General features: G+C 36.7%; 2 protein-coding genes across 3 annotated transcripts in view; one reads left to right on the top strand and one right to left on the bottom strand.

The window, feature by feature from the left end:
• Nucleotides 1–13,227, bottom strand: part of NT5DC1 (5'-nucleotidase domain containing 1) — a 100,965-nt gene that overhangs the window by 68,883 nt on the left and 18,855 nt on the right. The window lies entirely within an intron of this gene.
• COL10A1 (collagen, type X, alpha 1) lies at nt 5,631–12,555 on the top strand. Its single transcript, XM_004673788.2, has 2 exons — nt 5,631–5,824; nt 10,020–12,555. Exons 1-2 carry the CDS (start codon nt 5,671–5,673, stop codon nt 11,906–11,908), a joined length of 2,043 nt encoding a protein of 680 aa, XP_004673845.1. The 5' UTR covers nt 5,631–5,670; the 3' UTR covers nt 11,909–12,555.

The raw sequence follows: 13,227 nt of genomic DNA, 5'->3' as shown, positions 1-13,227 counted from the left end.
AATTATAAATAATAGAAGGCTGAACCAGACCAAATTTTTTAAAAGTTACTTACAGAAGGTAAACAGTTATAGAAGCTATAACATAGGGAGAACAGATCAACTACAGATGCCAGACTAGTCTGAATATTCCCAATTTTGTAAATATGAATTGGGAAAAATGCAACATGTGATGGGACTGACTAGTACTTGCTGCTGGTGAAGGTTCATTCAGGTGTTCTGTGTGTCAGTTGTCTTTATCCCGTAGTTTGAAATTAGCCATGGTGGGAATATTTACATCCTAGGTACCAGCAAACACATCTTCTTCAATACCAAGCCAGCTATTAATCATTTATCAATGCACCACAGGAATCCTAAGTATTTCAGGCCTGAATAATACAAAATTAAATTTACAAAGAACATCACTAAAAAACTGAAAGGAAAATGAAATAAATTTAACAGATGGAAAGTGAATTGAGTGGGGAGTGTTACTATACTGAAATAAGCCAAGGCAATTGACTCTGAAGCAGGATAATTTAACTATACAGCTCCAGTGGAAATACTAAAATAACTGTAAAAATAATCTTAAACTGTTTTCAATGTTGTGGTGTGAATGCTGGTATTATTATTCTGAAAAACAGTTTGTGTCATGGAATAAGGCAAATGAATTAACTACCTTATTATCATGAAACCTGGGATTTTCAACATGATGCTAAAGAGCTATAGATACAAGCTAGTGGTCATTAAATTAACACCCTGGGGTCCTCAACATGAAATACATGTACCAGGTAAAGTTATAATGCCTTTTATGTTTATTTAACACTTAAGTGAATTTCCTAACTCTGTCCCAGAAACAATGACCAAACTAGGAGCAATATACAACCTTAGGACCCAGACTCCCAGGTTGTGTCTTTGATTTCCCACAAAAGAAACCAAGATTCCTTACTTAGAGACCTGGGCCAGGAAAAGTATAACATCTGGAAGGAACAAAGCTATGAAAGAGTACTGGGATTAATGTCAAGGGAAGTCAGGAGGCAATATGAAGAGGCTACTTCTGACCTGATGGGCTAAAAAATTCTGAGCAATTTTATTATTGCTATGAATTAAAGCATATAAAGCATGCTTAAATCCAGGTGTTTACAACGATACTCAAAAACCTCACTGAGCCATATCTGGAGGATGATAGGAAATAAACTTACTGTATTATTAAACCTTGGAAAAGGCATTTTCCCTGCTTTTTCTATACAAGCTGTACATCAGGGCAACCAAGTAGCTGGTGAAGGTGTACTTTCTTTTTCTTTAAAGACACATGCTGGCTAATAAAGGAGAATTAAAGAATTAAAACAGCTAACTAGGTAATGAGCAATGTCTTGTAGTATCAAAAAAAAAGGGGGGGGGAGGGGCAACCAGCAATGAAGAGTCTCCTGGCTGAAACACATCACATGAATGTCAAGGCTGAGTGGTATATGTCAAGGCCGAATACATAGATCTCTAGATCTAACTACTGATTTTATAGGACATATAGGAAAAGAGAAGCATTTTAAGTGACAACAAATTTGTCAGGAGTTGTATAGGCAGATGACCCAGTTTTTCAGCAAATACATTGTAAGGGATAAAAAGAGACCTGGATAAGAAGCAGACACTAGAAGTAAGTATCAATTAGGGGAAATTCATGAGTCTAATTTGAACAAGCAATAATTCAGTCAATAAAAGGATATATGAATATATAAGTATGCTACAGGGGTTTACTATAGGTGCCAATCTATACAATGGGATGTAAATATATAGCTATGTATGTTTGTTTGTATATATATAACTAGGGAGATTTGAATACAGACAAGATTTTGGTAATATTAAGAAATGGTTAATTTTTTAGGTATGATGAAAATACTGTTTAAAGAAAGTGAACTACTTATGGAAAAATACAATGAAATAGTCACAGGTGAATTGGTACAATATAGGAATTTGTTCAAAATATTGGGAGGTGGTGAATGGAAAGATTCATTAGCAATAAGTTGAGATTTAGGTAAACAGGCAATCATTGGAACGAATCTCTCAAATTCAATATGAGACTAAATATTCTATAATATTCTAAGTTAAAAACTATGAATAAAACCATTTTAAAAAGTATGCAGGTAATATTAACAAGATGTAATTTAGAGCACTGACAAAGACATTTCAACTAGAGTTTCTTTCAAATATAGTTTCTGAACAACTAATATCCTAATTAACCTCAAAGATTAAAGAAATCATCACATATTCCTCAAGACTGGAGTGGAGAAATAGGGATAAAAAGGTAAGAACCATGTTTAAACACTGTAAGGATGGGGGCTGTGCATCATTCACCTACATTTTATGTCCATGCCTGACAGAAGTAACTCAAGAAATATTTGGTGAATTAGTCAATGACTCTTAGCCTATTTGCTTTCATAATAGTCATCTGAAAACAAATAGGCTAAGCTTAACAGCAGCTAAATGCTGGATGTGCAAAAAAAAAATCATCATTCATATTTGATATTAAAACAAAAATCACTTAGGTTACTGAGTTTACAGAGCACGGCTTTCTGTTTCAAGTGGAATGGGTTTTCATCAGAGCCACAGATTAGTCACTTCAAACAGCTACAAGTAAACTCCCAGAATAAAAATAGTTTTAAATACACAATTGGGTGGGGTGTGGCTAGCAAATATTCTGATTCTACAATCTGTTTTTGAACAAGACGACCTTCTTATGTGACTAACAAAGCAAACAGTAGTCAGATTCCCTGAGCTGAAATAAGTACACTGTTTATAGAAAAGGCTGAACGTCCAGGCTTATCCAATAGCCAAAGTTGAAGGGGAATATAGAATGACAAATACCCATATATATTTACATGTATCTCTCAAAAAGCATACAACCAGCTGCTATGGATATGGATTATGGAGACAAGTTCACTGTCTGACCAAGGGGAATATAACAATAGCTCAAGCATAAGCACAGCCTAATTTTAAAGTAGTACTGAAGCTTAGAAAAGACAAAAAACAGCACCTAGGTTAAAGTGAAAAGTTCTGAAAATACTTGGAGGAGATATTGAGGAACAAATGGTCTACCCAGTTGCACAATATGAGCTGAGAATTAATCTTCTTTCATATGATGATAACTGTAAGGGTATTTGTTTCAACTATAAACAAATACATGCATGTCTGTGCAACTGTAATACACACTATTCTAATGATGTCTTTCAAAACAAATTATATAGTCTAACATACAGTGGATCTATGGATACAGAGCATCCATATGTCACTGTATCTACTATTGCAAAGTCTTCTTCAAATAAATCAGAAGTAGATGAAGGAACCTATTTCTCTTATTTATCTTTTATGGTCTTGAACAGATATAATGGAGTGCCTAGTAGGAATAAAAAGTAATTCCAAAAGTTATTTCAAATGATGAAAGAATGTTTAGAATATAAATTTTTCTAATCCTCCTGATAATCTGAACTAATGATCATATTTCATATTTATCTATGAGTTTTATATATAGAATTGTGTGATGACATGGAGATTTTTAAATATGGCAACAAATAAAATTTTAAAAAATGGGCAGTGGTATGAGTTTTTCATTTATAAGGAGGTACACAAAGTTTAGAATACACATACAAAATTCAGTGTGAGGTGAGGGGAAAAAAACAAACTTTTATTCACTGGTCAAAAATTCAATTATGTTAGTTATTGATTAAACAGTTAATCAAATGAATCCATCCTACTTTAATTTAACAGAAATTAAAAAGAAAATTTATCTATGCATGTGTGTAGAATTCTTTCATACTACTTCATCTATGCTGATTTGATTTCACTTATATCCAAATGATTACATTAAATAAGATATAAAATTTGGCCATTTTAATTCCTGTTTTTATGTTATTCTTTAGATCCTGAAAACTGAGCTTCCTTATATTAAAGGGACTATTAATCACTGAAAATGACAAAGATAATATGTATTTTCATCTCTGGGAAAAAATAATGATTCTAACTGGTTTCATTAATTAGTAGGAAATTACAAAGTAAGCCAATGATATTTGTAAAAAAACAAAAAACTGAAAGCAAAATAAGAAAATTTTTTCTCTGAAAAAAACAGCAAACTTGTATGAATTGACATAAAATCAGGTTCAGGAATTTTTCAATGTCAACTATAGCTTTAAAGTAAAATCCAAAACTAAGCAATAAAATCTGAAGCCATTTACTGAAAATTATATTAATAGTCAATAATCTATAACCTTAGGCTGAGGTGCTAACTCTGCTATCAATTCATGTCTGTCTTACTTCTGTCTGAAATATTAAAAATATTTTTGCAAACATTTAAAATATAAAATATTTTCTCTATACAATATACTTAAGCAATCATATTTTTAAATTACTATTTAGATATTCACCTCAATTAATAATTTCTTAGGACTTATACTAAACGAATATTTGCAGTAACAGACACCTACATTTTCACATTTGTTTCTTTCAAACCTAATAAATCAGAATTAGGATAAGTCATTATTTCTCCTAAAATTTTTACAAAAAAGTTAAGAAAATTAATGCACACATTGATGGCTAGATTAAGAACAAGAATTTCCATGATGGTTTAAATCCACAATCACCTCTGAAACACTCCTGCCCCTATTTTTATATATTATCAAAATTTTTCAACTAAATAACACAAAAATATACCTTGTAAAAAATACAAGTATCATCGCATTGAGAACTAAGCCAAATGTTTGTGTAGTAACTTTTAAAATAAAATCACAGAAGAAGATGTACATGGTTAAAACTATTAATATATATTTAAGACAAAGAGTTTATTTTTGAGCAAGAAAATAAGGAACAAGAGAGCCCAACCTGATGTTGTATGTCTGCCCAATAGAACTTTCCACCATAATTAGTGCTTTCCACTTCTGGGGGAGGAGGAGCTTCAACTCAGGGTAACCTCATGTAGTAAGGGAAAAACAGTATAAATACTTCAGGACAGCTCAGCAAAGGGCACCTCTGCCCTGCTCACCTGGGCACAAGGCTCTCTGAAAGCTGCCAAGGAAGCATCCCCAGGAACTAGCTAGCCCCAGGTGAGTCTATGCCTTGAGCTCCCTGGTGGGCTGCCATGATAGCTTTATCTGGAAACTAGCTTCAATAAATTAACTACCTGTCCTGGTATTTTTAAACAATGGCTTTTTAAGAAAATGCTTTCAGAAAGTTTAACCTGGATTAGTTTATATAAAAGATAGTCTTAGAGCCATTTTTGTAAAAAATCATATCTTACACTGAATTTTAGTGTATTTTGAAACTTGGGTATTTGTGTTTAGCAATATCTTATCTTTATCAAGCGCTACATTATTTAATACAAATATCCAATTATGGTTTCTATGGGGTTTATTTTGTAAATTACTTAATTTGTACTTGACACCTGGATATAGTTTAAGGCAACTAAGACATAGCTTCATATAAGTAAAAAATTAATTTATGGAATATATTTATTATATCTAACACTTAATATGATATATAATAATATTGTCATCAATTTATGGAATATATTCAAAATGTCTAGAATAAATTAAAAAATAAATAACTATATGAGGAATTTATCTGTGTAGCATCAAAAAAATATATAACAGGTTGATTACAAAGCTGTAAGAAATTATCCTTTTTTTTTTTTTTTTTCAGAATCCATCTAAGAACATGCTGCCACAAATAGCCTTTTTGCTGCTAATGTTCCTGAACTTGGTTCATGGAGGGTTTTATGCTGAGCGGTACCAAACACCTACAGGCATAAAAGGCCCACAACCTAACACCAAGACACAATTCTTCATTCCCTATTCCATAAAGAGCAAAGGTAAACCAAGTGTTTATTTTGCCTTGTTACTATTTGGTGGGTGTTTTCTACAATCTTCAGTGGTTGCTTTGACAAAAGGTTTTTAATTGTCTGGTGTTAAATTACTTTCAAACCTCTGAATTAGTCCTAAATGTTATAACAAAATGATTTATAAAGAAGCCAAGAACCTTAATATCCTTTACACAGTTAAGTCTAGTAGCATGTAATCCCTGAGGAATATTATGAAGTTTATGTGTAGAATCATTTTTCCTCAGATGATGCTTTTGCAGTAATAACTATCCACCAATCCCATCAAAATCAATCAAGTTTACTGTTTTAACTAAAAATTACTGCAAACTGTACAAAAAAAATGTAGCAGGCTTGTGTAGCTAAACACTTCACACATTTACTTTTAAAATCTATTCAGCTAATTCACAAATATCTACAAGATTGAAGCTTTATCATTAAGTAAAATCTGATGCTCTCCAAATAAATTTCAACAGGTAAATGAAGTAGCAATTATCTTTTTAAAAATTTGTTTTTTGTATAATTTAGTAGTTAAGCACACAGATTAGCTAGCTAGCTATGTGTTCTTGAATTAGTTATTCTCTGTGTGCCTTAGTTTCTTCTTTTGTAAAATAAGCTGCAGTTATCTCAAAGCTTGAGTGAGTCAGTATCTGTAATGTATTTAGCTGTTAGCTATTGCTTCTATTTCTGCTACTATTACTTCTATTTGTGTTATGTCTACTGGAACAGTACTTGTGGGCAGTCTTAGATAAGTTTTAGATTTTTTCCTGAATCCATTCCTCATCTCTTCAGCTTTCTTGCTCACTGCGAAGAGAACTAAAATAATGTACATAAAGTATTAAAAGCTCATCAAAGAAGGGTGTTTGGCTTCAGCAACTCCATTAAAGATCATCAGATACAAACTGCCTGAAAAATATCTGCAGAACTAAACTGAATGATATGCAGTGATATAGCATTCATGTTTCTCTCCCATGGCATATTTTCATTATAGTTACATATTTAAACTTTTGCTCATTGATAAACATATTGCTTTTAATTGTTTTTATCTTTTATAATGTTTTTCTTCTGTACTTGATCTTAATGCTTTAAAAAATTGTATTGTTTTTTTGAGGTAATGTTAGTTTACAAACTACGTAATTCTTCAGACATATGCCCATCACCACCCTAAAGATACCTGCCATAGACTTTAAAAATTATGCTTTTAGAGATGGTCACTTTGGGTAAATTAAACCTATAAGGTTATCTTTTCAAGAAGATGAAATTTAAAATAGTTCATGAAAGTCAGCTTAACACTTTAAAATAAATGCACAGGTATATAGCAGATATTCTTAAATGTGTCAAAATACAAGAAAGAAAGAAGTAAAGAATGAACAAGAGAAAGGAAACATGCCACTTTACTTCAAGCCACAAATGTAATTTGAAATACCATGGCAAGCAGCATAGACTATCCATGATCACAAATTCAGACTTTCTGTGCTTATTCCAAGACCAAAACAATTGTGAATTCAAACTAAAATGAAACACTTAAAAAATTATCTGCCTATTTTTGTGTAGAACTCTCTTGCAGTTCAGAGGTGTGGGGAGAAGAGTGAGAGGATTCACCATAGGCAGAGTGGGGAGCTGAACAGGGAGATCCACTGAAATACTTGTCTAAGAGAAGTAGCAGGCGAAACAGGGAGGTCTGCTGCACCATACATAGGTCAGCTCCCTGGCCAGGGATCAAAATCAAGCCATTCTGGTGAAATTGCTGAGACTTAATCCCTAGGCCACCAGGGACACCCAAAAATGTACCACTTTTATAAGGTTCTATCTTCCCACCTTAATGTACTGCATGATCTTGACTATTTTTTGCATCAGTATTTTGTTAACAAATTAAAATAATTAGGAGCATTTTAGTTAGGAAATCTATCTATCTTAGACTACTTGATCATACAAAGATAAAACTCAAATTCATTATTATCTACTGGCAGGTAAACCAAGACAAAAGGCCAGCATTTATATAAAAGCAAAACACTAAGTTCCTATGCAATCTCTAGGCACAGAGAGCCTGATGCAAAGAATTCCACAGCTGGTGAGCATGAAGGTGCTGGTTATGACACAACCAACCATTAGGTCCAGGTGTGGGGGGGGGGGGGAGAAATTTTTCTGCTGGATAGCAGTTTTCCCTTGAGGATACCACCACCCTATCAAATCACAAACAGAGGTTGTCCTCATGGGCACACAGAAGTCACACTCTTTCCTGAACTGGAAAGGGAGGATCCACTACACCAATATTCTAAGTGGCAACTCTGTCCTTGAGCTGTATTCGCAAATGATGCTCGATACAGTTGCTTCTAATAAGACTCCACTCAGATTTGTTTTCTTCTGTTTTAATAAACTGATTTCCAACCAGCCTCAGACAGTTTGTAATATATCAATTCCTTCATATTATAGATGTACTACACTAAAGTTAACCAACAATATATATGCTAAAATTAAAACATGTTTTCCTAAATTAGCTTTTTTCAGTCTTTTACTTGGTGTCTTTTCTGAAAAGCCATGATTAAAAGCCTCATATGTTAAAGGTTTGCAAAATGAAATATAACTTCAATTAGTACAAAATGCAAAGTTCTCCAAGTTTAAAACAATTTTCCTATTTTAGCGATTCTCCTCTGTATATTGCATTTGTTATCAAAAGTTTTTCAAATATCAAAGCATCTCTCTACCCAAGAGAATAATACTAGTAACTAATATTGGCTAACTGCTTCTTACATGACAGTTAAAAATTAAATATGAAGGATTTTAAAACAACTAAAAGCTAATAAAACTAATGAGAACTATAAAAAAAGTTTCAAAGGCAATTTCAACTCAGTATTAATTTCAACTTGGTATTCATTTTGAGTTTTGAAAGCATTAAAGTTTAGATTCAGTTTAAAGATTTAGAGTTCAAATATTTGTGTTTAATTAAGACTTTACACGATTAAGCATATTAATTATATTCACACACACACTTAAGATGTGGCTCAAAAGACATAGCTGTAAGTCATTTTCAGGGTTTTCATCAAACTATTAACCTCCTGTGACATCCACTATATTTTTCACTGCTTGGACCATTTTCAGACAGCATACAACCCTAAATGGTATATTTTTCTAAAAACTTACTAAGCGGAAGATGATTTTAATATCAAATTGTGCTAGTAGATATTTAAAATCATATGGCCACCTTTGCTGGCTAATAAAGCCATTATTTAGGCTGGCTATTAAAAAATTTCTCTGAGAAAGACTTTTTGAAGATGCTTATGAGACAGCTGCCTAAAAATGCATCAACATGGGAATTCTTCCCTAAGGGAATACCCTCAAGCCAGCAAGGCTCTGTTAACACCCACCTTTGAAAGCCTGAAAACTGGCCTTGGGCCGCTCTCAAAGCACTTATCACAGGGATGCTTGGTTTTTACTCCCATTTTGACTGAAGTCCTTATTGGATTCACCCTGTGCTTTCTCTACACTTCTGGCCCAGTAGCACTATAAGCATCACAGGCACTAAGTAAGTGCTTCTGAATTTAAGTTTATAGTATCATTTGAAATATTGAGCTCAAATGAACCCATGTATCCATGAAATCAACAATATTTATTTGCATTAATCTAAGCAAATTTCCGATAGGCACTTTTTACTGTTTTTGTTTTTTTTTTAGGTCTACTGCTAATTCTTTGTTCCAATTTTATCTTGATAATGAAGAGTATATTCATTCACAGTATCTACTGAGGAGGAGAGGAAATCAACCTAAGTATAAACTGTGTTCAGCAGGACCACAGCTGATGTAAATAAGAATTCACTGCATTATTCATTTTATGTTTTAATGTTAAGCTTTTGTGAGGGAAACCATTACTTTTCTTAGACATTTCCCATGATGCATTTGTCGTTTTCTTCCTTTTCTGTCAAAGACTTTTTTGCTTTCTAGGCAGATGATTTCCCCCAAAATAACTGTGATAAACTTATCTCTACTGCACTCATTCTAGATGGGTTCAATCTCAGTTTTTTCAAGGGTTGTTAGAGGTGATGCAAGAATTACAGTCACTGGAAGTTTCTACCTGTATGGATTGACTGATACAGCACTGGTTGGCTGTGATTCTTATTTTGAAATGCAATGACTATTCTTAATATCACTAACTGTCCCTTTCTCTGGATGTGTGTACTGGCTGTGTCTTTTAGGTATACCAGTAAGAGGAGAACAAGGTGTTCCTGGTCCTCCAGGCCCCACTGGACCTCGAGGGCACCCAGGTCCAACTGGACCACCTGGAAAACCAGGCTATGGAAGTCCTGGGCCCCAAGGAGAGCCAGGGTTACCAGGACCACGGGGACCACCAGCCACTGGGAAGCCAGGTTCACCAGGATTACCAGGAAAACCAGGGGAGAGAGGACCATACGGACAAAAAGGAGATATTGGACCAGCCGGTTTACCCGGACCACGGGGCCCACCTGGGCCACCTGGGATACCTGGTCCAGCTGGAATTTCTGTTTCAGGAAAACCTGGACAACAGGGACCTACAGGAGCCCCAGGACCCAGGGGCTTTCCTGGAGAAAAGGGCCCACCAGGAATCCCTGGTGCAAATGGGCAGAAAGGGGAAACAGGACATGGTGCTCCTGGCCGCCCAGGTGAGAGGGGCCTTCCAGGTCCTCAGGGTCCTGTGGGACCACCTGGCCCCCCTGGAATGGGAAAAAGAGGTGAAAATGGGTTTCCAGGACAGCCAGGTATCAAAGGGGATAGGGGCATTCCAGGAGAAAGAGGACCAATTGGTCCACCAGGCCCCCAAGGTCCTCCTGGGGAACGAGGACGAGAAGGCATAGGAAAGCAGGGAGCTCCTGGCACCCCAGGCCAGCCAGGAGTTCCAGGAACAAAAGGTTATCCTGGGGCTCCAGGAGTTGCTGGGCCCCCAGGGGAGCCTGGCTTTGGGAAACCAGGCTTGCCAGGCCAGAAAGGACAAAGAGGACCTGCTGGTCTTCCAGGTGGTCCAGGTGCCAAAGGGGAGCAAGGCCCAGCAGGTCGTCCTGGGGAGCCGGGTCTGCCAGGGCCCCCTGGAAATATGGGCCCACAAGGACCAAAGGGCATCCCAGGAAATCACGGGATCCCAGGTTCTAAAGGCATGACAGGGCCAGCTGGTCCCGCAGGACACCCTGGGGCTAAGGGAGAGAGGGGGCCTTCTGGGTTAGATGGCAAACCAGGGTACCCAGGAGAACCAGGTCTCCCTGGTCCTAAGGGTAACCCAGGTTTACCAGGCCCAAAAGGTGACCCTGGAGTTGCAGGGCCTTCTGGTCTCCCAGGCCCTGTTGGCCCAGCAGGAGCTAAGGGAGTGCCTGGACACATTGGTGAGACTGGTCCAAGAGGTGCCCCAGGAATACCGGGTACTAGAGGCCCCATTGGGCCACCAGGAATTCCGGGATTCCCTGGATCTAAAGGGGATACAGGACTTCCAGGTCCTCCTGGTCCAGCTGGCATAGCAACTAAGGGTCTCAATGGACCCACTGGGCCACCAGGACCTCCAGGTCCAAGAGGCCACTCTGGAGAGCCAGGTCGCCCGGGGCCCCCTGGGCCTCCTGGTCCCCCAGGCCAAGCAGCTCTGCCTGACAGCTTTGTAAAGGCAGGTCAAAGGCCCAGTCTTTCGGGGATGCCTCTTGCTAGTGCCAACCAGGGTTTAACAGGAATGCCAGTGCCTGCTTTCACTGTTATTCTCTCCAAAGCTTACCCAGCAATAGGTAGACCAATTCCATTTGATAAAATTTTGTATAACAGACAACAGCATTATGACCCAAGAACTGGAATCTTTACTTGCAGGGTTCCAGGAATATACTATTTCTCCTACCATGTGCATGTGAAAGGAACCCACATGTGGGTGGGTCTGTATAAGAATGGCACCCCCATAATGTATACCTATGATGAATACAACAAAGGCTATCTGGACCAGGCTTCAGGGAGTGCCATAATTGAGCTCACAGAAAATGACCAGGTGTGGCTCCAGCTGCCCAATGCTGAGTCCAATGGCCTGTACTCCTCAGAGTACGTCCACTCCTCTTTCTCAGGATTCTTAGTGGCTCCACTGTGAGCATATTTCCAATGAGCTAATATAAAAATCTGCTTGAAAAGGTATTCATCCCCCAATTCCATCCCGCCCCAAAATGCATATGGAGGTAGGCTAAAAAAAAAAAAAGTAACTAATTTTAACTATCTAAAATACAGATTTGAGCTTTCAGATGGAAGTAATGTCCCCTCGACCCCGAGAAAGTGGACAACAGTAATAAGTAATGTGTGAAAACCCTCACAAATTTCTAGTCAGCAATCCTAAAACTCTTCAAGTTTTCTGTGAAGTCCTTCCAGATCTAAAGGTCTCACCATACAGGTCCTGCTTGGCTAAAAATACACAATGATCACATATGAAAAATCACCCCTGAAATGTGATGCCAAATTATGTTAGATTTGATTTCAGAAACTCACCATTTCCTTTCAAAGTAAGCATGCTCTAACAGTTAACAGAGGAACTTCCAGGAAACATTCAGGAGGTATCACTTATCTTTATAGAACTTAAATACTTGAATATTCAAATTTAAGACACTGTAGACCCTAAGATATTTCTGATGGTGCATTACTCAAAGGCTTATATGGCCCCCTTCATAAAGATCACTCAGATATACAGGTGCACATAGATGTTTTACAGCTCTCATTAAAAAACCAAACATTACATTAAATTTAATCTGAAATGCAAGGTGCTTTAGTCATGAACCTTTCAAACATTGCTGTGACTGCAGAACAGCTTTCGATATACCCTTCCCAACTTGGAAATGGGTGTCTGGCCTATTTTATTTATTTAATACAAGTGTGATTCATTTAATTCCTCATTGAATCTTACACAATATGATTTTGTGGGTTTACAGAACATTAGACGACCTGCCGTGAGCCTCCCGTTCCAGTGAAATTAAAACTAACATCAAGGGTTTTGAAATCTGACTAGAAATGAAAAGACATTATTTATTTATGCTCTGTACTGTATTTTTATATTGCTGTTTAAAACTTTTAAGCTGTGCCTCACTTATCAAAGCATGAAATGTTTTACCTACTCCTTATTTACAATGCAGTTAACATCAATAAAATAACATCAATAGACTTTTATGCTGAATTTACTCAACAGTAACAATGTGTTAATCTCAATCATTCTCTCTAAGGTCTTTCATTTTACAAAATTTATAAATGAAATACTAAGGTGGTGGGGTGGCTTCCACACCTGTCACAGATGCTCCTTTTTATTGGAAACAGGCATTCCACACGCCCAGTTCCTCAGTCTAGACTAAAAACTACCCACAGAACCACAAGCGACCCTAGGCCAAGATGAGGGGCTGAAGACTGGGCATAGAAAACCTTGACAATCCC

This window comes from Condylura cristata, unplaced genomic scaffold (genome assembly GCF_000260355.1).
Source record: "Condylura cristata isolate star-nosed mole 26May11 unplaced genomic scaffold, ConCri1.0 scaffold00001, whole genome shotgun sequence".
NCBI lineage: Eukaryota > Metazoa > Chordata > Mammalia > Eulipotyphla > Talpidae > Condylura > Condylura cristata.
Note: the sequence above shows the minus strand (reverse complement) of the source record. Positions and strands in the feature narration are given on the sequence as shown.